General features: G+C 56.0%; 2 protein-coding genes across 7 annotated transcripts in view; one reads left to right on the top strand and one right to left on the bottom strand.

The window, feature by feature from the left end:
* The window catches only part of USP40 (ubiquitin specific peptidase 40), a 79823-nt gene extending 76055 nt beyond the window's left edge, over positions 1–3768 (top strand). For all 4 annotated transcript variants that reach the window (XM_079132250.1, XM_079132252.1, XM_079132251.1 and 1 more), the window contains one exon: positions 1101–3768. In XM_079132250.1, coding sequence (XP_078988376.1) covers positions 1101–1212 — 112 coding nt within the window. In that variant the 3' untranslated portion in view covers positions 1213–3768. The remainder of the gene's footprint in view (positions 1–1100) is intronic.
* Positions 3769–4643: 875 nt separating this feature from the next.
* The window catches only part of DGKD (diacylglycerol kinase delta), an 86127-nt gene continuing 66430 nt past the window's right edge, over positions 4644–24340 (bottom strand). For all 3 annotated transcript variants that reach the window (XM_079132255.1, XM_079132256.1, XM_079132257.1), the window contains 20 exons: positions 23803–23942; positions 22781–22865; positions 21341–21435; positions 21151–21250; positions 20800–21073; positions 20071–20232; positions 19200–19328; positions 18614–18710; positions 16330–16440; positions 15371–15467; positions 15100–15207; positions 14215–14328; positions 12969–13103; positions 12543–12694; positions 11793–11904; positions 11621–11713; positions 10776–10895; positions 7277–7394; positions 6206–6336; positions 4644–5478 (listed from right to left, as the gene is read on the bottom strand). In XM_079132255.1, coding sequence (XP_078988381.1) covers positions 5389–5478; positions 6206–6336; positions 7277–7394; positions 10776–10895; positions 11621–11713; positions 11793–11904; positions 12543–12694; positions 12969–13103; positions 14215–14328; positions 15100–15207; positions 15371–15467; positions 16330–16440; positions 18614–18710; positions 19200–19328; positions 20071–20232; positions 20800–21073; positions 21151–21250; positions 21341–21435; positions 22781–22865; positions 23803–23942 — 2463 coding nt within the window. In that variant the 3' untranslated portion in view covers positions 4644–5388. The remainder of the gene's footprint in view (positions 5479–6205; positions 6337–7276; positions 7395–10775; positions 10896–11620; positions 11714–11792; positions 11905–12542; positions 12695–12968; positions 13104–14214; positions 14329–15099; positions 15208–15370; positions 15468–16329; positions 16441–18613; positions 18711–19199; positions 19329–20070; positions 20233–20799; positions 21074–21150; positions 21251–21340; positions 21436–22780; positions 22866–23802; positions 23943–24340) is intronic.

The following is a 24340-nucleotide window of genomic DNA, read 5'->3' as shown; positions in this document are numbered from 1 at the left end:
GACAGACCCCCTCCTGTGGAGCAGCAGGGTAGTCACGTGCACATCCTCTTCCTTCTTCCTTGACACTGGAGTTCTCTGGTGTGCTCACTGTCCCCTGGCACACGCTGGGATTGTGGCACGCTGCTGCAGTGCATGAGTGGACATCGTTTAGGAAATGACACCCAGCTCACAGACCACAGATGTGGGCCTATCTGGGGCTTGTTTCTGTGAGTAGAGGGACTGAGTTGAAGGCGACTTTGGAAACATACTCGCAAATACATCAAGAGATGACAGGCCAGCAGAAATGTCCCTGGGAGGTCTGGGGGGACAGGAAGTACAGCCACCTGCCTGCACAGTAAGTTCCGACTCTTGGATAAGGGAGACCACTTAGGTTGCCACATCCCCCAGCACTGCTGCAGTACCTGGGTGGCCACAGCAGGTGGCCCAGCAAGCTCGCAGTACCTGGGACAGTGTCCCCGGCCAGAGGGTGTGGGCTCAGGAGGACCCTGGGCAACAAAGCAGCACCTACACTGCTGAAGCACAGCCCACCAAAGATGCACCCAGGAAACACGCAGCTCCGTCCACAGTGGCCAGGTCCCGGGCATGGCCCAGGTGCTCAGCAAGGGGCAGAACTAGGTCGTGAGTGTCCACACACGTGTGTGCGCACACACAAGCCAAAGAGACATCAGACTGAGCCAAAGAAGCCAGACACGGAGCACCCCGGGGACTCCTGGGTGGGGGTCACCAATGGCAAGAACTAATGTGCTGGCCAGAGTCAGAACAGTGGCTCAGGGCTGGCAGAGCTGCACAGTGCCCACAGGTGTGTACACTTGTGACGACATGGGGAGCTGTTGTGACGCGCATGCACTGAGTGTTGAACTTGAGTTCCACATGAAAGTCTGCTGAGGCGGGTGAGAGACTCCGAGGCTGGGGGGCTGGGGTTCATGTCTTCACTCGCGGGGTTGGCAGGGGGACGGACTGGAGTCCTCTGCAGCAATTTGGAAAGACCAGTCTGAGCTACAGACGTGTCCCCGTCAGCCTGACCTAACCTGACCCTGGTGTTCGGATGTATTCCGGCATCATCCTAGACCCTGCAGAGTGACGGCCTCTGTCTCCCACAGCCGAGAAGTCCTTTGTGCACAGAGCAGCGATGTTGTCTCCAGTGCAGTGACACCTGTCCGGCCCCGAGGACCAGAGGCGTCTCTGTCCATTCACGTTGGGAGCTTCAGATAGCACTGGCAGCAGGATGAGTCGCAGCACAGCGCCCAGGCTCTGTGCCAGGCCACCTAACCATCGGCGCCTCAGAAGCGGGAGTGTTGTTTGCGGGTGGACAAGTTGGCCGCCCGTGCAACCGTGGACCTCAGATCCTCAGCTTCCCTACCAACAGGGACGGCTTCTCCCAGGTCGGGCAAATGCACTCCATTGCCCGGCTCTGCAACACATGCTGGCCCGTGGGGGCCCCTGGGGGCTGGCACAGACAGGTACCGTGCAGGTGCCAAGCAGGTGCTGACCTCACCCCACGCCTGACCCCGGTGGCCTTTTTTTCCAGGAAGTTTACTCTAGTGCATTGGGCACAGGTATGGACAAGGTGGCACAGCACTCAAATCAGATACGCCTGTGTGGGATCCATACGTGTTTAGTCACCGGCACTGCAGCAGGTTCTGACCTGTCCTGAGCTGCAGGGCTGGCCACTTACATCATGAGAAAGGGTAGCCAGTGCCTTCCAATGGCCGCCCCCCACACCCCCGTCCTGGCTCTCAGGTGACATGTTTCTTTCCCCTTTGGGCCTGCCAGAGAGGAGGAGGCCTCAGGCACAGCTAGTGCCACCTTGAGGACTGGTCTGACCTCGGGGTCTGAGGTCGGAATGTTCTTGCAGCTCCCAGGCCTTTGCCTCTGGGAGCCTGCTGGGAGGCAGGAACGGACCAGGCCCCCAGTTTGGGTTCCCAGGCTCAGTTGATTAAAACAGGAAAACGCAAAAGCCTCTTTTTCCCCCTTAATTCAACACAGGTAACTATTCAATTTAAATTAAACTTCAGTAATTTAATTAGCATTAAGAGTTGGCTGACCTAGCAAGCTGGACGATCCGCCTGGTGTCAAGCCACGTCCCTGAGGTGTCATGGACAGGCTCCCCCGGCAGACACCCGTCTGCTTCAGTTTCCCGTCAGCCCTCATGGCTGAGGGGCAGGATGGGGAAGAACTGACAAGGTGAGGTGGTGTGGCCCCTCAGCCTCAGGGCTGCCTGCTCTGCAGCTGATACTCAGCAGGTGTCCTGCTTTTCACGCCCCACCCCCTATGCCATCAGTCTGTGTAGAAGCACTTGCACGGGGAGACCCTGGGCTTGGGCCAGCAAGCCAGGCAGTTGTCCAGCCCTCTAGAGCAAAAAGCCCCGTCCTGTGGCTCCTGCCCGGCCCTGCCGGCTGCTCTGCTGCTTACTGACATTATTTCCTTAGTGTGCCTTCATCCCGTCTTAAGATAACAACGCGATAGCGGAAACGTTTTGCTTTCAAGGAACCAGAGGCCTCCCCAAACCTCAAACAGCCTCAACGCTGGCCAGCAGGGGCGCCCACCCGTGCTTGCTGTTTTTCCAACTGGAGCATGGGGAGAAAGCTGTAAGACTTTGTTAAGGAAAAAAATAAACCACTTTTAAAGCTGCAGTCCTCCGTTTCCTTCACATGCATCTGCTTCGGATTCTGCTTGCTCTGCGGAGGCCTTTGTCCCCGGGCCTGCTTCAAATGGTAAGCAAGCGTGGCTGCGTTCAGAAGTGCCCTGCCAGTGCTGCTTTGGAAATGAGACATGTTTGTTTGGGTTTTAAGTAAATCCAGACTCATGGGAAAGTTGTAGTGGAAGAAACTGATGTTGTCTGGGTCGTCTTCTTGGGGAAGGACTGGCCGTGGAGTGGGGCGGCAGCAAACACGTTTATTCAACTGTGACATTCTTCTCGCAACAGGAGCAGGGCAGGGAGGGGGCAAAAATTCCTGATAATCCAAAATTGTGGCTTCACAGACACTGGTTTCCCTTGGGAACAGACTCAAGAGGAAGGAACCTGTGATGGTAGCACCTTCACCTATCTGGACAGCGCACAAGCAGCCACAGACTGCACGGCTCTGAAGTGGGGCCGTGGTGGAGCTTAAAAAACGCTGCACGACCAGCATGTGGTCTGTCCTGCTTTAGGGAATCAGCCGCAGCCCCAGAACCTTGGCCCAACCCAGTGTCCCATCTGCCAGCTCAGATTTTAGCCAGGAGATCACAGACTTCACACCCTAAAGATGATGAAGGCTTTCTCTTTGGCTTTTCAGCACCTAAAATTCAGCCTACTTTTGGAACAGCTGAGAAACCCGAATTCAGCTTGGGGGTTTCACGTCAAAGCACAGGAAGACGATGGAAACAGGCTGGTTTATTTACACACAACAACGTATTTACAGCTCCGCGGGGCTATGTACACAACAATACAAGAGGCGGCTGCTTTCGGGCCACCACATAAATCAGGATTATAAATATGGAAGGGGCGAGCCCCACCCGCGGCCAGGCCCTGGCTCCAGACCTCGGCTTCCCCCCACCACCACACACTCCGCCCTGAGGCCAGGACTCTGAGCAGCTGAACCGCAACTCGGGAGGCCAGGAGGGCTGTGGCCTCCACCCTAAGCGTGTGGTGCACACACACGTGCCCCGGCAGGCCCACGGCGCACAGCATGCCTCACTTGCCCTTGGGAGAACTAGATGGGCGTCAGTGTAAGCAGTGTGCAGTCACCGGCAACACTGACGTCACACCCCAGCCCGACCCAGTGCTGTCCCCAGAGGACTGAGGCCTTGGGGTGTCCCCAGTGCCACTGTCAGTGATGCTCCTCGTGTCCCCTCTCACCTAAGGTCCAGTCTATCCTAGGGCTTGCTGACTGGACCAGCAGTTACCACAGGCTTGGGCTTGTCACCTCTGCTGTTACCCTTCCCCACTTGGAAATCAAGTGGCTCCCAGGGCTGGATGACCACTGTCCCCACAGCACCACCTCAGGGAGGTGGCAGAAGCCGTGCTTGGTCTCCACCCAGGTGCCCCCACCGGTGGAACTGGGCTGGGACAAGGCCCGTGGGAAGCACGCTGATGCCACCCTCAGCTGGAGCCCAGCCCCGAGAAGGACCACTGGGGGAGTGCCCGAGGGCGCCAAGCCCTGGAGAGGCGGACTCACGGGCATCTCTGGACAGGCCCAAGCCGCACCGCCTTCTCTTCGGGGTGCACGGCTGCAGCCTGGTACCCTCCTTACACGGGGGCTGTTACGTCATCAGACCTTTTCCAGGTCACATTACAAGCCCCTCCAGGGCCTTCCATACAACCATCTTCAAAAGGGCAGGAGAGGGCGGAGTCAGTGGCAGTGAGGACCAGGAGCATCTGATCCTGGTGACTGAGGGGAGGACTCAGCCCTGCTCCCCATGGTCACTGCCAGCCAGGTTCAGGATAGAAGAGAGGCAGGGCTGAAGTCCTGACCCAGAGTCAGAGCCCAGGGAGCCACTTGATTTGCCCCAGTCTCTGCAGACAACCTTCAGGGGCACCAGGCCTGGCAGCAGGAGACAAGAAGCTACCCCAGGGTCAGAGACTCGGCCTCCCGGTGGGAAGGAGGACCCAGCCCACCCGGGGATGTGCTCCTGGAAACCCCGCAGCTCCCCTGAGCCTCCAGGCTGGACTCCAGAGGCCTGTGGTGTCCTGTGGACAGGAGGGATGTTCACGCCCAGAGTTTAAGAGGAAGATGCAGAGGACCACCGCAGGCCTGAGCTCAGGAACGGGACCACACGCCGACTTGGGGGGAAGAGGACTCTGCCTTCCTCCTCCTCGGAGCAGGTGAAAGCAGAGGACTAGAAACAAGTCTGTCGCCTTTCAACCTGGCAGAGGGCACAGCCCTTGTTAGGAAACAAAGCCGTATGAACAAACGGGGCGACTGCAGGGGGCGGCCTGTGGGGCTACTGTGACGGTCAGGTACAGAGAAGCACCACAGGCTGCACCCAAACCTTGCTTCTGAGAGCCAGCAGGGGCAGAGATGGTGCCACCAATGTGGCCAACAAAGGACACACGGAGAGGGGCCCCACAGGGTTACCCAAGCACATGGCCTAGGCAAGTTTCTGCAGGAGTGCCAGGTACCCAGACCAGACTTCACCAGAGTCCCTATGGCCCACGACAGGTCACGAGAGCCCAGACTGGGCATAACACGCTCTGCCCAAAGGACTCTGAGCTGAAAGGCGGTGTTTAAAAGGTAGCTATGTTGGTATGTTCAGGACTCCTGGGGCTGTTATGGACGGGAGTCGAGAGAGGCTTCCTGTCACTAACAAAGGGAGTAGCACCATGAGAGGCCAGAGGCTGCAGCGCGGCAGTCCTCACTGGGCCTCAGTCGTGGGAGGCGCGGAGGATGCAGGCCGAGAAGGCAGAGGCTAAGCCTCGGCGGCAGGAAAGCCCCGGCTCAGGTCCTTGATTCCACACAGGATCCTCTTCATGTGGCCCACTTTGGTTACGCCGAGGTCCTGCAACAGAGAGGACAGCCACATGAGTGCCAGGAAGGGGGCCCAGGCCAGAGGAGCTCTAGAGATGGGTCTGCACAGCGGGCCTCCCGCTCTGCTTCCTGAGCACAGAGGAGGGCAAAAGTGACCACGGTGAAAGTGAAAAGAGGGAGTGGCACCAATCTCCGTCTCACAGACGCCCAGCACACCGTCCCTGTCCTCCAAAGCCACCAATGCCGTTAAGAACAACCCAACAAGATGAAGACAAAACAGGGCCTGGGAGCAAGTGGATGGCAGGTGGCCCCAGGAAAGGCACTTCTAAGAGGTCAGTGGCCTTTCGCCTTCTCAGGACTAGGCAGTAACAGTGCCCAGGAGGCAGGCTCTGCAAGTCGGGCGGCAGGTACAAGGCGAGCTGCCTCTGCTCCCACTGACCCCTGCAGGCAGAAGTGGCAGCACCTGCCCAGGAGCAGCATGGAGGGTTCAGGGGACCCCGTGTGCCACAGGGCGCCGGAGCTCTGCTGAATGTGAATGCAAGGGGCTGTGCCTGCGGGCTTCTGAGGTCACACAGCCCCTTGTCACTGTGGCCAAGCAAACCAAGGCTCCCCCCCCAGTGTGCTCCTGGCCGCTCTTGGCTGTGGCAGGCACGGCCATCACGGCCACTGGGACCTGGCTAGGAGTGGGGGGAGGACAGCGCCAAGAGGAGCCACCAGGAAGCCCCGTGCAGGGTCCAGGAAGAAGCCTGTGGAAGTACCTTGAGGTCCCTCCGCTCCAGGTGTAGCAGCTCAGAGCCCCGGATGTCATGCCGCGTGAAGATGTCCTTATACTCACAGAGACTGAGGTGCTCCAGCCAGGCAGCCACCTCCTCTGTCCCCCAGAGGTGAACTGTCGAGACGGAAAAGCAGGAGTGCAGTGAGTGCCCAGAGCCCAGCAGCAGGCAGGCAGCAGCCGCGCCAGACGCCCCGCCGCAGGCAAGCACCCCCCGCAGCGCAGAGCAGAGGACAGGAGCCACCCGCCCGAGTGCGAGCTGCAGCGGAGCTGGCATCTGTTCCTGCCAGGTGGGCCACCCCCACGTCCTAGGAGGGTCAGACACCACCCAGTACTAGGGGACACTCCGTGTGGCCAAAGCCAGTGTTGCTCTCACTGGACCACAGCAGGAAGGGAGAGAGGGAGTTAGATTTCAGACTCAGCCGCCATCATTAGCAAAAACCCAATTTCTGGACAAACATGCGAAGAACAATCAAGAGCTACACCCTGAATGGTGGCAAATGTGCCCAGAGAGTCTGGGTTGGGGCCTCATGGCACCCAGAGAGCTGCATGTGGCCTCGATGCTCCACCAACCCCTCAGACAGAAATGTGAAATCTCAACTCACTGACCCAACGTCCCTTTGTGTCATTTTCATCACCCACAATCACTGGTGGCCTAGGGTTCGTGGCTTAAGGGCCTTGATCAATGAATCAAACAGGAATCAGCAGCCTATCGCAAGGAGCATGCAAAGACCCCAGCAGGGTCCGAGTCCAGAGTTTTGTGTCTCCAAGTCTGTCTTCACTTCTGCTGTCCTCCCTACCTCAAGCCCCAATTCAAGGCAGACAGGTCAGCTCAGTGTCCCATCACCCCAGGTCTCCATGGGGAGCAGGGTGTGACAGAAGTGCCCAGCTGTACCCAGGGACAGTGAGCAGTGGGGAGGGGCTGTAGCTGCAGACAGACTAGTGCAGTGTGTGCCTGGAGGTCACAGCACAGGGGCCACGGGAAACTGTCGCAAGGGAGGCAGAAAGACACAGGAGACCAGGGAGCCAGACAGAAACACGCAGGGACAGGCGGTACCCGGGGCTCCCAGGCTGTTGTACGCTTCTTTGTTCTTGTTGTTTTTCTCCTTTTTAAATTTGGTCACAAGGCGGAATTTACCACTGCGGCTGCGTTTGGAAAGATCCAACATCACGTTCTGGGGGAGAATGAGAAACACACAGTCAGACACCATCTTATCAAGGCCTCATCCACAGCTCTCCCAGAGGTGGGTGGAGGAAGGGCAGGTGAGGAAGAGACACCTCCTTCTTTCATTTGGTTTTATCCCCTGATTTGTTCTTGTATATACTGTTGGTTTTAATGTCTATTAACTGTTTTAAAAGCAATCACATTGTCATATCATCTATTTTCATATTCTACTTTTTTTACTTTTGTAACATCAACGTTTCTCTTGTCTGTGAACCCTGGACATCTCTACACGCCATTCTGTGAAGATCCTTAAGACAGACCCTCCGGCCAGTCTTCTGCGTTGGACCACGAGGCTCTGACTCTGTGTCGCCACTGTCTCTCTGGACGAGGCTCCTCCTGCATCCTGCCGCCCCTCCTGGGGGTGCGCTACCTATGCTGGACTGGGGGGCAGGGGTGGCGAGCAGCAGAGCCACGGAGAGGCAGTGTCCTTGTCTTGCGGCCAGCAGCAGCCATTCCTCTACAGGGTATCCCCAGGGACACACAGGGCTATTTACAAGAGAGACACCCCAAATAAAGCTTGAGAGGACAAGCATGGAGAGAATGTACCAAGCAAACAGACTTGCAGATTAAAAGGGTCCTTACACAATGACAACACCTACGTGCACCAATACCATAGGCTCAAAAAAACATACTGTAAATATGCACAGAATCAGAAAAATTGAAAAACATCTATAATTCTCTTAGAAGTTATATAGTAAATTGGTAAAAACAAAAAAAAAAATTCGGCCGGGCGCAGTGGCACACACCACACACCTGTAATCCCAGCAACTCAGGAGAACAAGGCAAGAGGATTGCAAGTTCAAAGCCAGCCTCAGAAACTTAGCAAGACTGTGTCTCAAAATAAAAAAAATAAAAATGGCTAGGGAAGTAAGCTCAATGTAAAGCAACCCCTAGTACCAAAATGTGTGTGTGTGTAGAAAAAGTGTCAGTAAGAACTTGACAATGTAAATAGCACAAGTGCGCACAGGCTCATTTACAGCCAACCACCTTCTGGATCACTGGGCAAGTCACAATAAATTCTGAAGAATGAGCAACACAGAATGTGTCTCCAAGCACAGTGAAATAATTAACAACAAATTAACAACAAAAACATAATTAGAGAAATCCCATACACTAGAAATAAAAACATACTTCTAAAGAACTCATTTAGATGCTGATAGCACATTTTATGACCACTATAATCATAAGTAGAGTTAAGTCCATAACTACATAATATCACATTTTTCCAATATAAAGTGATCTTCTTACTACTGTCTTAGATACAAAATTCTACTGCGGCAATCACACAGCCCCCAACTTACAATCAGGAGGCCTACATTTTTCAACTTCATGGTGGGGCCCAGGGGTACCCCACCACCATTCCATTTTTACATTCAGGAAAGTTCATTTCATGAGACGGCTAACCCTGGACCACAAAGAGACTTCACAGGAGGCCATGTCCCCAACTGCCACGTTCAAGCACATTTAAGGCAGGCGAAGCTGAGCCCGTCTGGCAGGGCAGGTGCTTCCAATGCACTTCCAACTCGTTTTCAACAAGTGCACTGGGAGCACAGCCCCATTGTAGTCAGGAACGTGTGTACTGTCACTGGACTGTTTTACGGTGCTTTCTCAAAACTATTTCATTTTAATCTGACATGAGATTTTTTTTAATCAGGGGCACAGGAAAGAAAACAGGCCATGAGAACATGTGGCTGGGTTTCTATTGAACACCATCTGAGGATAATCTGCATTGAGAAGGAAGACCTGTCATTTTTCTATCTTCTTATTTCTATGCTGTTAGCTACATCCTGGCTAGTCCCTTCTTTTCTTTTACAATTTAAGAGTGTTATTATTTCTGTCTTGTGTTTTCTTTCGTTGGAACCAGGGATCGAACCCAGGGGTACTTAACCACTGAACCACATCCCCAGTCCTTTTTATATTTTATTTTGAGACAGGGTCTTGTTAAGTTACTTAGGGCCTCACTTAGTTGCTGAGGCTGGCTATGAACTTGTTCCTCCTACCTCAGCCTCCTGAGCCGCTGGAATTACAAGCATGCACCACTACACCCAGCTTCTGTCTTATGTTTATCTGAAAAGACATAAATCTTAATTCTACGTAAAAACTACCTTTAAGGGTTTTTGTGTTTTTTTTTTTTTTTCATTTTTTTTTGTAGTTGTAGATTGACAGCATGCCTTATTTTTTATGCAGTGCTGAGGATCAAATCCAGTGCCTCACATGCTAGGCAAGTGCTCTACCATTAAGCCACAGTCCCAGCCCCATCTTTTAAGTTTTTAAAACATGACTGACTACATCTCTCCAATACCAAAGGCAAGGACATTGTTTTTAACTTTCTTCCATCGTAAGATGAGGAATTGCATGTGCTTTCATCACTTCTAGGGCCACTATTGAATATTCTACATAATCATCTTAGAAATTTTAAGGGAAAATTTTTATCATAGTCACAATGAACTATTTAACCAATTTTGATGAGCCTGCTTTTTCCTTTTATACCAAAACACCTCTGTTCTTAAGGTGCTGGGTTTGCAAACTGCCCCATGGCCTCCGAGTTCACTTCCCTGAAGGGTCTGCACGTGCTACGGAGGCCTTCAACTGAGAGGGGCGCTGCCCTGCTCTGCTCCCTCACACTCCTGCGGCCAGCAGACCTCAACAGACACGGCTGGCATAGGTGTCCAAGTTCGAGCCTGCCAGCTGTATGTCTCCTGGGGGTCCTTCCTCCACCCCCTAGTCTGCCTCTGAGAAGAGGGCAGCTACTCTCTCCTGGCCCTTTGCCCTTCTCTCCCTGCTGGACAGGGTGACTCCACACCAGGCACCGAATGCCCGGGGGTCCCATCCACCCCAGCTATTAGTCTGCAGCAACCTGGAGTCTCAGTGTGCGCACAGGAGAAAAGTGCAAGTGGAAATACCAACATTTCCCTGTCAACAAGGAAATTCTATGCAGCTGCGACTTTTCTCCCTTTTCCCCCCAGTGCTGGGGACAGAACCCAGGGCCCTGCACACGCCACTTAAGGACAACACTGAGTCACATCACCAGCCAAAGCTGCCATTCATCCACCATGCATCTCCACCCCGCAAACTGGGGCTGGGCTCCGTCTTGGTCCTAATACTGCCCAGCCACTCCCGCTGCTGTTCTGGAGAACAGCAGGGTGTCTCTCAATCCCAACCCCGGCTCATTCCTAGGCACACAGTCTCCCCCTGCCAGGAAAGACATTTTAAAAGGAAGTCTCAGGACAGCAATCAGAGGCTGGAGACCCGGGCACTCTCAATCCCAAAGCTGAAGGGGCCGAGTGCTGCGCGTCCAGCGGGCACCAGACCCAAGCCCCAGAGCGCGTACCTCTTCGTCACCAGGCTCCGAGGGCTGGCAAAGCCAGGGCATATCTGCCAGCTTCCCAAGCTGTCGGTCCATCTCGGCGAGAGCAGCACCCAGACGCTCCTTCTGAGGCGGGTCCAGCTGCTGCTCCGGCAGGAAGAGAGACACAGCTGTCGGCCACAGCGAGACACCAGCGCCAGCGCGGCCCCTGCAGCGTTCCAGAAACGAAGCCCCAGGTGCAGGGCAACCCCAGAACCTCCCTTCCCGCCAGCATCGTGGAGCGAGAGGGTGGCCCTGCTCTGGTGACAGGAAGCCAGGCACCCTGCACAGGGCTGGCCCCCGACCTGCAGGCTCCTCTATGGGCCCCCTCCTCAGAAGGGCAGGACCGCAGACCTGTGCCACTGCAGGAAGACAGGGAGCAACCGGCCAGCAGTGGGACACCCAGGGCAGCACAGTGGAGGTGGAGAATGGAGACGGACACTAGCTGAGCACCCCTGCAAGCCCTGCCCACAACGTCCTCCTTTCACTCCAAGGAGGCTGGCCGTCCCTGACCTAGCTTCTGCATCAGACTGCCCAGGGCTGGTCGGGGAGGTCTGTCCCTGGCACATGAGGGAGGCAGGGCTCGGTACCCATGGGGCCCAGGGGAAGCACCCTGTCCACCATGAGGCGCTGCCGCAGGCTCTCTGCCATGCTGCAGGTGACCTGGCTGAGGGGTTGCCAGGGTCCCAGTGCTGACCTCAGAGGCCCTTCCCTTTTGAGGCTGGGAGCCCTGGACCAAGAACACAACCCTCAATGCCCAGTGCCCTGAACAACGGTCACCTCACATCCAGCCAGAGCCCTGCTGCCCGCCCTGACCCGCGTCAGCTCACCAGGGCCATTCTCCCGGCCAGCAGCAGCTCCGTCTCACTGCGCAGAGCCCTGATGTTATTCACCATCTCCAGGACAAAGCTGCTGTTCAGCCCCTGAGAGGAACCAAAACACACCCCTGAGGAGGGTCGTGGGCTCCGGAGGCCAGGACGCCAGACCCGGGAAGACCAGTACCTCGGCAGCTCTGGGCTTGCCGTACACTCGGTCCATGGCCTTGGAGCTGGCGTTGACGGCATGAGCGAGTTCCTGCTCCACGTCCCGGTGGCACTGAGCTACCTCCCGAATGCTGGCGAGGGGGAGAAACAGCACACTCAAGGCCAGGGCAGGACGGCCCTTTGCAGACCACTATGAACATAGCCCAGGGCACCCAGAGAGCAGCGTGCAGGGCCAGGGCAGGCCAGGGGGGACTGTGGCTCAGCTGTGCCACCACACACAGGCATGGACACTGGCACAGGAAAACCTTGCCAACTGCCTCCAGATCAACAGCCAACAGCAGACAGTTTAAAAAGGAAGTGTGACAACCAGACCCTAGCTTTCCCAGTGAGGAAAATGCACAAATGAGGCTCAGACCTTGTAAACAGCAGTAGGCAGCAGGCTAGTACGCAGACCCACACAGGAAGGCCCTGCAGGGACCAGGGCCGCCTCTGAAGGGAGGATCCTGGCCTGACCACTGGCTGAGCACGCAGCCCAAGTGCAGCGCTCAAAGGGAAAACAGGGAAGGCATGGCCAGAGGCACCTGGGGAGGCTGAGGGGGACCCAAAGGAACATGGCAGTGCAGGGAGAGGCCTGGGAGCACGTGCCCTGACCACGTAAAGCACAGCACTGCAGAGTCCTCATCAGCCTTCGTGGGTGACGCAGGCCAGTGAAAAAGCCCGCAGACGCTCCCCAGCCTGTGAGCCTGCAGGAGAGCCGAGCAGAGCCCACCTGTGGATGAGGACCCCCGCCGCCTGCCCAAACTGATCCATGTGGGTGGCCTCCTCCTCAGGCAGGGTCTCTGGGTGCAGCGAGAAAGACGATGGGCGGGGCAGCTCACACCTCTGCTTGTCCTCCCAGGACTTCAGCGTGTTCTCAAAGGCCTAGGACGCGAGAGGCAGACTCACACCTCCACCGCGCCTCAAGCGGAGAGCACACACCTAACCAAGACACACGCCACCGGACGTCCACAGGAACTAGGAGAGGGGCGGGTGAGGGAGGCCACGTCCCAGAAACTACTCCTTGTTAGGTTCATTTTCATGTCAAAATTCTAGAACAAGACACGAGGCTCTCCGGCTCCTCTTTTAAGCGTGCACAGGTGAGCCCACAGTGAGCCTGGTACGCCCACCACAGGGCCCTGCAAGCAGCTCTTCTTACCCTGTCTCTGGTCAGTGTCTGCGCCCGGTTCTTGTGGATAATCCGAATGTACCCAGGGGGCTGGATCCAGGCCTCTCCGTCCACCTGCACGGGTACCCCCTCGTCCCCCAGGATGGAAATCTTCACGGTGCGACACTGGACCAACAGCAGAGGGGTCAGCTGTGTGCTAAGCCATGACCTCCAGAGGCCTCGAGGCACCACTGGGGCCTTCCTACTACTCCATAGGCCTGGGCCCCTTCCCCTCAGGACTCCCACCCACCACCGCAGGGGGACACGGCTCCCACAGCCAACCACCACTTTGCTATGAGGGCCCAAGGGGCTGATCTCCTCAGCTCTGCTGCCTGACCCACCCCCAAGTTCCCCTCCCTGAGACTGATGAGCTTTTGGGATTAGTCAGTGCAGGAGACACTGGTATGCGGACATGGGCGTCAAAGTCTGGGTGGGGAGCAGGGAGTCACAGGCCCCCGCCAGGTGCCAATGCCCCCAGAGCAAAGTCACCAAAATGGATGATGACACCCTTTTCAAAAACTTTCAAGAAAAATGTGGCCCAAAACTTAAAAATGTGAACTTTTAAGCAGACTAAGATTGGGGACAGACGTAGTGCAGAAGACGCCAGCGGATCCCAGCATGGGGTTTATTTAGGCCAGGGAGATTCGTTTTGTTTTTCTGATCTGTGGTGCTGGGGATTGAGCCCAGGGCCGTGTGCATGCTAGGCAGGTGCTCCACCACCAAGCCACACCCCAGCCCCGGCCAGTGCACCATCTGCAACACCTCTGTATAACAAGAGTGGCTCCCAAGACCACAGGGAGACAGACCCTTCCCGGCCCAACACTACTGTCAGAATGGAGTCATGGAAGCCCCGGTCTGTCTCCCCTCCCAATCTGGGCCTCAGATGGAAACACCCCCTTGGGCTGTTCCCACAGGCGTGGGCAGAGTTCAGCCAGAGTCTGCTCTACCTCAGGATCTACCTGAACAGCAGAGTGCTCAGGCAGGGCACACGCTCTGGGGTTTTTATGTTGAGAGTCTAACTGTCAAATGCAGCTGGTGGGAAGGGTTCTGGCCCAGGAAGAAGTGTCATCCAGAGCCCAGGGCAGAGGCTGCCACAAGGTCCTGGGAAAGCAACCTCTTCTCCTGGGCTCCAGACCCGAGGAGTGAATCCAGGGAGTTCTAGGCCAAGGCCTGCCTCTGCCAACAGATGTGAGCCCCAGGAGGGAGCCAGCCAGGCCTTGAGGACCCTGGCCGGTACCTGGGCAATTCGATGATGCTGCAGCTTAATTACACGAGACACAGCCATCTGCATGCTGCCAAACACGGCGACCACCTCCAAAATCTTGTCATCAAACGATGGAGCTGCAAAAGTCTGAAAGGCCATGTGAGGGCTGACCTCGGTCCCCACCACACCCGTACCCCCTACTCAGGCAGCCCCTCGCATCAGCTGCTGTGCCAGTGACAGGCAGGCAGGCCAAGGCCCACAGGTGCTGCAGTAGCAGAAGTAAGTGCATTGCACAGTTTCCATGACCTAGCTGGAAGTCAGCCTCCTGGGGCCAAACCCCACACTTGCCGCTTATTATCGTGAGACCAGGGGCAAGTTACTCAACTCTGGCCTTCCTCAGTTTCCTCATCTGTCAGAGGGGGTGATACTAGCACACTCCTCAAGGGGCTGCTACAAGGCTGAACAAATTAACATGTGTGGAATTCCCAGAACACAGGCCCGCATGTGTTAGGACTGCATAAATGCTGGCTATTCTCTTGGTGATTATGGACAAAAACATTTGCCTGGTTAAAACTTGCCAATCAATGCCTTCCCCCAGAATTCTCCCCTGGCTTGCCAACCCTGTGCAACCCAGGCTCATGCAGATCCCTTGTCCCTTTCCACACACTTGCTGCACACTGCGGCCTCGGGGGCCTTCCTCCACCCCTTCACACCCTGGTCTCCTCTTGCCTCTAAGCCTCCACATACAACATTCCCTCTGCCTGCTGCCCACCCAACTTGGCTGTCTCCATTCCTCCCTCAGGCCTCAGCCTGCCCTGCAGACAGCGAGGCTGGTTCTCCACCACGCACACCGTCAAGCCCTAAGAGGGCACCTCACGCCCCTCTGGCGGCCTCACCCGCCCCACACCCCATACGTACATCATCCTCCTTGGTGCCCCCCCAGAAGTTGGTCCCTCCAGCATAGCTGGGAATGTTGAGGACAGCAATTCCCTGAAGACTGGGGAGGGGAATCGGTCGACCATCACACTGAGCAGCAGAAACATAGGCGGGGAGAAGAGAGAAATGATTGGCATGAGCTGGTTCTCCAGCACCGCACAGGCCAAGGAGGCGTGGCCTGGTTGGGTCTGCGCACACTGCAGAAAAGACCAGCAGTTGGGGTGGGGTGCAGCAGAGGCAGGGCCTCCCTCACCTCCAGCAAGACCTTCTGCTCCAGGTTCCTGTAGGTTCTGTGCAGCAGCTCCTTGGTGCCCAAGACTCCATACCACATCATGTTCTTGGTCCGACTCCTAGAACGGAGGCCAAGCCATGAGGGGGTCAGGGCTTCCTTCAATAGGTAGCCAGCCTCTGCTGCAAAGGCTGGGAAATGCACCTGGTCACAAAGCAGTCGGGCTCAAAAACTGCAGCAAAAACACCTGAAGGCAGGACACACCAGATACACCTGAAGTAATACAGTCACCAGTGGCACCAGTGGTGATGCACGCCTGTGATCCCAGTGGCTTGGGAGGCTGAGGCAGGAGGCTCCCGAGTTCAAAACCAGCCTCAGCAACTTAGTGAGGCCCTAAGCAACTCAGCAAGACCCTGTCTCTAAATAAAAAATAAAAACAGGCTGGGGACGTGGCTCAGTGGGTAAGCACCCCTGGGTTCAATCCCCAGCACCAAAAAGAAAGGAAATACAATTACCAACAGGGAATCGTACTAAATAATGACACTTTATCAAGAAAGTAAACAAACAAACCTCCCCAAAATTTTATACACCATGATTTTCTTCATGCTTACCACAGAAAACGCAGAAGAACAGGAAGGAGAAAGCAGCCTTCACGTCCCACACCCCTGCACCCTCCCTGTGCCTGGGTGAGCAGGAAGCGCAGGAGGCCTGCTGGGGAGCTCGGCTTCCCACGAGTTCATGCCACCTGCCTCCACTGCAGTGTCCAGGCTTGTCCCACCCCACCAGGGCCCACCCCGGCCAGCCCTGGACTGCTGACTGCTTCCTACACCTTTGCTTCTGACAAAGAGGCAGCCAGGCTCCGTGTCCGTCTTCTCCTTGGCATTCTGCACCAACCAAGCCCCGCTGCCTCAGGAGCCACCTGCCATCTGGAAGGAGGAGACGCAAGGACGCCAAGGACAGAGGGCGTGTGAGGCTGCACCCACCTGCACTTCTCCGGGTGCTCGTCGCGCTTGTTGTTGAAGTCCAGGGAGATCTTCGCATCCAGGCCAATGCCAAAGTAGTTGTTCATGACACACTTCTCCGTGTAGCACTCCCTGCAAGGGCGGGCAAGGGTCAGGGCCACGGTGCGGCCTGGCGGGCTTGTGCAGTAAACTCCGAGCTCTGCACACTTCTTCCCCAGAGCCAAATGAACCCAAACCAGGTTTGCTCCCCGCTCCCTACCCAGTAAGAGCTTTGCTGTCACATAGTCACCTACCTGAAGTACAGGATTCAGGGGGCTTTAGTACATACACAGATTTTAAAACCATTTCTGCAGTGTTAGAGCATGTCAGTCATCACCTCAGAAAGAAGCCACATCCTTAACCAATGGTTCCAACTCCCCGTCCTCCCCAACCACTCATCTGCTGTCTAGGTGGCTGTGCCCACCACGTAATGAAACGTGTGGCCTGCGTGCACTTGTACTGCAGAGTGACACTCCACCGTGTGCAGATGCCGGTTGATCTCTCCATCGGGTGATGGCACCTGAGTGGTTCCACCTTCGGGTCAGTACATGTGGGTGCTTGTACACAAGACAGGCGCGGCCTGCGTTTTCAGCTCTCTGGGGTTTACGCCGCTGGTCACAGGACGACTCGGTCTGCCCTTCGGAGGAGCTGCCTCCTATCCCCAGCAGCTGCACCAGCACCATCAAAACTGCAATCTTCCACGGCACACCTCTGAAACCTGGGCTCAATGCGTCCCCAACACCCAAGACTGTCAAAGCAGTCTCCAAACTGAACAGGAACTCGACTCGGGCCGAAAGCCTCCCCCCCTGGGAGTTCTGTTGATGAGGCTCATCTTCAGCCTCACAGCTAACCAGTCAGAGGCCCTGCCTCTGTGCTCAGCAGGCTGCCGGCATGGCTGAGCACCTCTACAGCCCCCCGTCACCCAGGGTTCCCCTCTAGGAAGGAGGTGAGAGGAGGCGCACCCGTCCCTCCCACTGAAGATACAGCAGGAGGGGGTGGTGAGGAGTGTGCTAGAGTCCCCACATAAACTCACCATGGAGAGGACACCTGGGAACACTGTTTGGCCCAAATTCTAATACAATTTAGCTTAACATCTTCTTGCAGCCTGATCTGAAAACTAATCACCACATGTGAGTCTTCTGAGGACACATCTAATTCAAGTGCCTGATAGCTGGCTGAGAGCAAAGCTCTGGAACCAAAACGTTTTCTAAATTCAAGTCCACAGGGCTGACAGTATTCATAGGTCCTGGGGAAAAGAGAACTAACTCAGGGGAAAAAAGGGCCCAGGGAAAAGGAAAGGGGCGAGTAGATGGTCCCAGTGGGGCTCCAGTGGTCTGGTGGAGGCAGAGTAGGGGCAGCCAAGCTGTGTGACCTGCACAGACCCAGGACTCCATGGTATCAGATGAGGTTCAAGGCCCTAAGGGTGTGGCTCCAGAGGGAACATAGCTCTGGCCTTGACTGAAGGCTCAGGCCTGAAGACACCCAAAGCAGGAGCAGGAATAGGGTAACAGGCCACTGGCTGGCGCCTGGTGTCTGAAGGCCACCTCCCCCAACCACAGAGCCTCTGAAGCATGCAGACACTATCTGTTGGCAACCTGTGGCCAAATGCCACCAGCACCCAGGCGCCCAGAGACTGCCATCAGCAACAAGAAAGAGAAGCTAGAAGGCTTCTTCAGTTTTTAAAAGACCATCTGTCTCTTCACTGGTCTCTAACGGACGAGAAGGTTCCCCTGTACAGATCTGCAGATGTTGTGCTCACTGCCTCAGAACCTGGGCAGAGCAAGAAGGCCACATCCCCACGGGGCATCAACCCAATCCTTTTCAAAGCCTAAGTGCAAGACAGTCGTCTTCTTGCAGTCTGAGCCGCTGACTGGGGCAGTGGACGGGTGGATCAACAGGAGGGAGGAGCACGTGGAAGGAGAGACGAGACTATGGGGCCAGCAGGCACCAGAGCACGACAACCGGGCGACCAGGGAGAACAAGCACTGAGTCAACTCCAGCGGGAGTGGGTGGCCCACGAGAGCCCCAAAGGCCACCAGCAAGTGGTGGAGCACGCGGCCCCTTGTGTCGCAGGGCGGAGACAGAACCAGGGGAGGCCCTGCCCTCCACCTCTCCCGGCTGCCAGCCTCTGGGTTTTCCTCACCAGTTCACACCGACCAAAGGCCCAGCCAGGCAGCGGCTCGTGAATCTCTCCAGTTAATTCAGAGATCACTTCCCGCGCTTCGGCATTCTTTTAACAAGATGCCCTGGCGCAGCTCATACTCACAGGTTTTCTGGTTCAGCATTAAAGGGGTCAGCATTGATTAATAAGCGACTGATGACAGAGCCCCCAGGCAAGGAACCAGACATCCCGGCCCGAACACCTGCAAGAGAGAGAGGAAGGGTGCTGGCCAGAGCGGCAGACGAGAGCAACTTGGGTCTCTGCCTTGTTCACATTCTGCAGAATGTTGTTATAATTCAATACATACAAACCGTGACGATTCATGGTCAAAAACCACCATAACCTTCCGATGTTTATCTTGCAGAAATGAACATGTGGGGCCACAGACACCAACACCTACGAGACCTCTAAAGGATGTCTTCCTGGGGGCTGGAGGCAGGTCAGTAGTAGGAGCTACCTGGGCAGTTATTTGGGCTCCACCTGCCTTTTGTTAAAAAGGGCATTGTTCATAGTCATATAAACTCTGAAGTTCTGTGTCTACCTCTTCAAGGACCTATAAGCTCTCCGTGACCAGTGATGCTGTCTTATTCCTTCTGACAAACCCAGTACCCAGCAAAGTGACAAATCCAAGCCACTGGTAGCAAACGCTTCCAAGCCCGTAGCCCAGGCAGGTGGAGGTGACAGCACTCACTTGGGAACAGGATCTTGGTGTTCAGAGCAGGCAGGCCATCCCGGCTTGCTGCCTGGGGAGGGAGAGAGGCAGAGCTGCCCAGGGACACACCTCCTTTGCTCATCAGCTTCTCACACGGGGATCTGGATGCTGTAAACCAATGCAGACACCCTTAGACTGTCCAGAATAGACTGCAGCTCAACTCCTAGGGGCCGTGGGTGAAAGGACAGGTGTGAGGGCTGCAAGAAGTGGGAGAGCTACAAACCACCAGTCAGCCCCATGGACAAAGCACAAGACAAAGGAGGAAGTCCCTGCGTGAGAACTGGCACAGCATGCCAAGGGCCTGGATTCGTTGCGAGGGTGACAGAAATGGGGGACAGCAGCACTGAGATGGGCTGGCCCAGCCGTGGTTTGAGGGTGCAGCCGACACACAGGCGGAGTTGAGTGTTAACCACCAACGTTCGCAGGTACTGACTGAGCAGATACCTCGGTGCTGGCCGGCTGGCGGGGAGGAGGGCTCCCCAACAGGAGGAGCCCATGCTGGGATCTGTTCCATGAGGGGCAAGGATCCCAGCCCTGCCAGACACAGTCCTGAGTGGCCCCGTAGGACACAGTCAGGCCTTGGGAAGGCTAGGGCAGATCCCAGCTGCTCCTTGGCAAGGCAGGCCCTTTCCCTGTGGCAGGAGGCCTCCCCCAGACCTGCAGGTTCCAGCAGCGTCCTCTAGAAAGGCCACATGTCAGGAGCACACACAGATGACGCTCACATGGGCCATGGTCATGAATTCTCAGAGGGTCAAGTGGCCAAAGCTATTAGGAGAAAGGCCCCTAAAGCTCCCCACAGCAATCGTGCGAGTATGATCAAAATTGAAGCCTGCCTGCGGCGGGGACGTACCTTTGCGGTGGCTCCTCCCCTTGAGGATCCCGCAGCTCTCGCTGTGGGCCAGTGGTGGGCACACTCTGCCATCTGTCCTTGAGTCCCTCTTCTCTTCTGCCTCGGGGAGGCCCAGCACGAAGCCCGCCTGCTCCTGGGTCTGGGCATTCTGTTCATCCACAGCTAGGCAGAGAGAGAGCGCTGTCACTGAGCACAAGTGAGCACAGCGGCAGTGACACGCGGCCGGGGCTGCAGGGTCCAGCTCTTCCCCGCAGATGTCCTCACTAATGGTCAGACCCGAAGCCCCACCACACCCTCCTTTCGCCTGGTCCCAAGCAGTTAGTTCTGTGGCACCTAAGACCTCTGAGCTGACTGGCGGAGAGGAGGACCCTGTGGCTGCAGACCACAGAGTGGGAGGCGAGCTAGCAGAGGACCCGCCTGGACGTCAGGCAGGAGGGCGGGCAGGCATGGGCACAGTGCGTGGGTGTGGCTCATGGGCCATGGCTATGGGTCAGGTCAAGTGGACGTGGGGAGGGCTGGGCAGGAGGCGGAGGAGGGGCGGCAGTGCGACCTGGCTTCTGGAAGTGCTGAGGCCAGCGAGGGCAGCCAGCCTGCAAGCAGGCGTGGGTGTGTCGGGGGACGAGTGAGTGGGCAGCGGTCGCTGCAGTGTGGCCCTCCTGTCCAACAGCACCCTCAGGGAACTCTCGGGGCGCCCAGAGCATGCCTGCAGACAGCCACCAGCCACAGTACCTTTCTCTGTGTGTTCTATGATCTGGCGAATCGCTTTCTTCAGGCTGTTGGCTCTCAGCATGAGCTGCTCCCGAGGCCGGAAGATCTGTGGCCGGGCAGGACACGCCGAGCCCACCAGGCGGTCCCCGGTGGAGCCACAGACGCTGCCCGACCCGTCCCCATCTTCGGCCTCCTCAGCAATGGTCGGGGGCGGGTTGGGCAGAGAGGACGAGGCCTGAGACTCATCATCCAAGGTCTTCAGGAGAGAGTCCAACTTCTCTTTCAGGACAGAGCACTAGATGGGAGGGGCTGGCATGGAACACAAGCTCCTCATGTCTGGATGCCCCTCCCACCCTGAGCCCAGGAACAGACCTTCTTGGCCATGACCTCTGACTCCTCTGAGTTCTCAGTTGTCTTCTCGTAGGCCTTGCCCACCCGAGCCACAAAGTCCTTCACTGTCTCGCAAAGCACTCTAGGGAGCAGGGAAAGACAGGAAGGCAGCTGGGTTAGAACTCAGTGCCACCTTGGTTGAGGCCCTGCCACCCCGACGCCAAGTACTCACTTGGCTGATGAGATGACCACTGAGTGCTGATCTGAGGTCAGGATTTTAGAAAGATGGGCTGCGACCGAGTCTTCATAGAAGAGAATCTGCTGTACCTACGATCACCCCCAAATAGGGTCTGTCAGCCTCCATGATCATCTGAGAACCCCATCCATGACCCTGGGTCACAGGACTCTTCCACTCCCCTGGTAGTAAGGTCTAGAAAGGTAACTCCCCCTACCCGCCTCACCCTGCTACAGAGCCTCAACTCACTTCAAACACTAGTCTGAGTTGGCCAGGATTCTGTAAGAGACTTCAGAAGATTCATCAAGCTGTGGACAAACTAAAAGCCAGTTCTGAACAAAATCTGTCAAAAGACAGATTCTCCTGCTTCTTTAGTATGAGATCTAAACCTGGTCTGTGCAGGGTCCTTAGTCTGTCACCCCTTCTGTCTGCAGTGACCCAGTGATAGTGGTTCCTGGTTTGGGTTCCATTCAGAGCATATGCCCATGTTTTCTACGTGGTGTGAATGCCACTAGTCTTTGCCAATGACACAGAAATGCCACCCTGTGTTATGCCTGCTCCCCTGGTCTGCCCCAGAGCCAGCAAGCCTCATTGCTAGCCAGACAAGTCACTCTTGGCTTGTGAAGACCTGTCAAAACAGGCCTGGACACTCTGGCCTACAGCACTGTTTGTCAACCACTGCCCTGACCACGTGGCAAAAGCTCAACTCTTTCTACAGCCCTTGGCACTCTTGGTTGGCACATTATCGGGCAGAGTCCTTCTCACATTCAGCTAGCAGAGCCTGCCCAGCAGGATAAGCACAGTTGTGTGCACAGAACTGCATCAGTGCGGGACATAAACTAAAGAAGCCAAAGTCTATGTCCTTAGGGAACTTAGAGCTAAATCACAACCATAACATCCACTGAGCAAAAAGAACTCGATGCTGAACCAGGGTAGGTGAACTAAGGGTGGCTGCAGACGTCTAGAGAGGAAAGGGGTGAAGCAGGAGCTGGAGCTTGGGGCTGCTGGAAACGAGGCAGGAGGGGACTGGGTAGTCCAGGCCAGCGGACAGCTGCACAGGGGAGGGAACAGGTACAGATGGTGCACAGGGTGCTAAGAAGCTGACAGAATACACCCAGGAGCAGGAAGGCACAGGGCAAGGTCACTGGGAAGCCCTTCCCACCTCAACCCTGGTGATAACCCCAGGAAACCCCTAGACAGTCATGAAGCCCGTGAGTGAGAACCCACCCATCCTGCAGTTCAGCTATGACAGACCCAGCAAGGGAGAGGCAAGGGAGACCGTTCAAAATGTTGGCCGTGTGAAGACCGTGAGATCTAAAGAGTGATCGCAGGCTGGGGTGGAGCTCAATGGTGAAGCACTACCTAGCATGTAAGAGGACCTAGGTCCCATCCCAGCACCCACCATCCGGCCCCGCAAAAAAGAGCTGGTGGCAATACCTCGGAATCCTCACTGAGGTCTTCAGTGACGGTGGAGGAAGAGGCCTGCCGAGGGAGTTTGGTCTCGTGCGCCATGATGCTCCACCTGCACAGGCACCATCAGCTCAGCCAGGCACCTGCCAGCCCCCAAGGACGTGCAACTACCCACGAGGACCCTGCGCTCCCCTGCATTCCATGGCCTGTCGCTTGATCTCAGCCCTGTTTTTGACCTCACTTTTAAGCCCTCTGTCTTGACTCCACATCTATAACTCAGCTCTTCATCTGCCTGAGAACAGATGTCTCCTCTCTCCAACCAACAGGGCACTACAGCTCCACAGAGAGGGGAAATGTCTTCCATTAAACAGCCCTGAAGATAAGGTGCTGCTGCTAGGAGGAATGAACTCTCCCTCCTTCAGAAAGCCAAAACTTGCTCAGCGGGCAGGTCGCCTGCCCAGTGAGGATGAGCGTGCCACAGGAACCCAGGCCCACAGCGCTTCCTATCAGGAAGGCCGTCCAGACCTCCAGGGTCCTGGAGTGAGCAGGAGCATTTCCACTGACAGCAAAGGCCACAGGCATGTGGGCAGTGGGATGCTGTCCACATAACTAAAAACAACCCACTCAAGGAGGCCAACGTATCTTTAAGCACTATAGGATACTTGCCCAAAACATGTTCTTCTGGGAAAGGAACACAAGAAAATGGAACTGCTCAGAAATACGCCCAGCAGCACTTTGCCAGCAGTCACAGACCCTGGGCCAGAGCAGAAGACCAGAGGTGGCTCCTCTGACTCCATGACAGACAAAGGCATGGTCTCAGACGGAGAGCACATCATCTGGGACATGCTTCCAAACCTGTGTTGTTTGTTTCTATCTTTTCAAATAACCAAAACCCAAAAACTATCAGAAAAGGAATACACGCTCAGGTCCAACATGCAAACCACACCAGAGGTGCACAGCCTACACAGGCCCCAGGACAGGAGTCGTACTCAAGGCGCCTGCTTCTCAGATCAGCTTCAGTCCACACAGCACTGGCGTGCCCCACTCACCTGTCCAGCATCTTAGTGCTGGCCCTCTCCAGCTTTGCCAGGATCTGCGGAAGCTGGGTATCATCGTCACAGGCTGAGCCCCAGCCAAGTACTCGGGCCAGGTCATTTCCTGTCCCCAGGGGCAGCACTCCCAGCTGACACTGAGCAAAAAACAACATAGAAGACACTCAGACACTTGTTAACAAAATTCATCTTCCTCCCATGCATCTCCTTCCAACAAAATCAACTGCCCTCCCTGAGGCCTACGGTGATGGCCACAGGAAGTAGGGAAAGATCTGCTCTGAAGTGTAAGGCCTGAACCTTCTTGGCAGAGGCCACTGGAGAGGACAGATGGTCATTAGGATCCAACAGCAGATGCTAGCGTTGGCTCTGGCCATTGCCATACCTTGACAATCAACCCTCTAGGGCCTCAGTTTGTATAACCCCTTCATTCCCAGTTGCAATGCTGTGACCACATTCTAGGGGCTGGTCTATAACTCCCCACCTGTCCCTCCAACCACTGCAGCACTTTACTCACAAATGCCAAACTTACCTTCCA

This window comes from Sciurus vulgaris (assembly GCF_902686455.1).
Source record: "Sciurus vulgaris genome assembly, chromosome: 3".
Taxonomy (NCBI): Eukaryota; Metazoa; Chordata; class Mammalia; order Rodentia; family Sciuridae; genus Sciurus; species Sciurus vulgaris.
The sequence above is the reverse complement of the archived record's forward strand: the minus strand, read 5'-3'. Positions and strand labels throughout refer to the sequence as shown.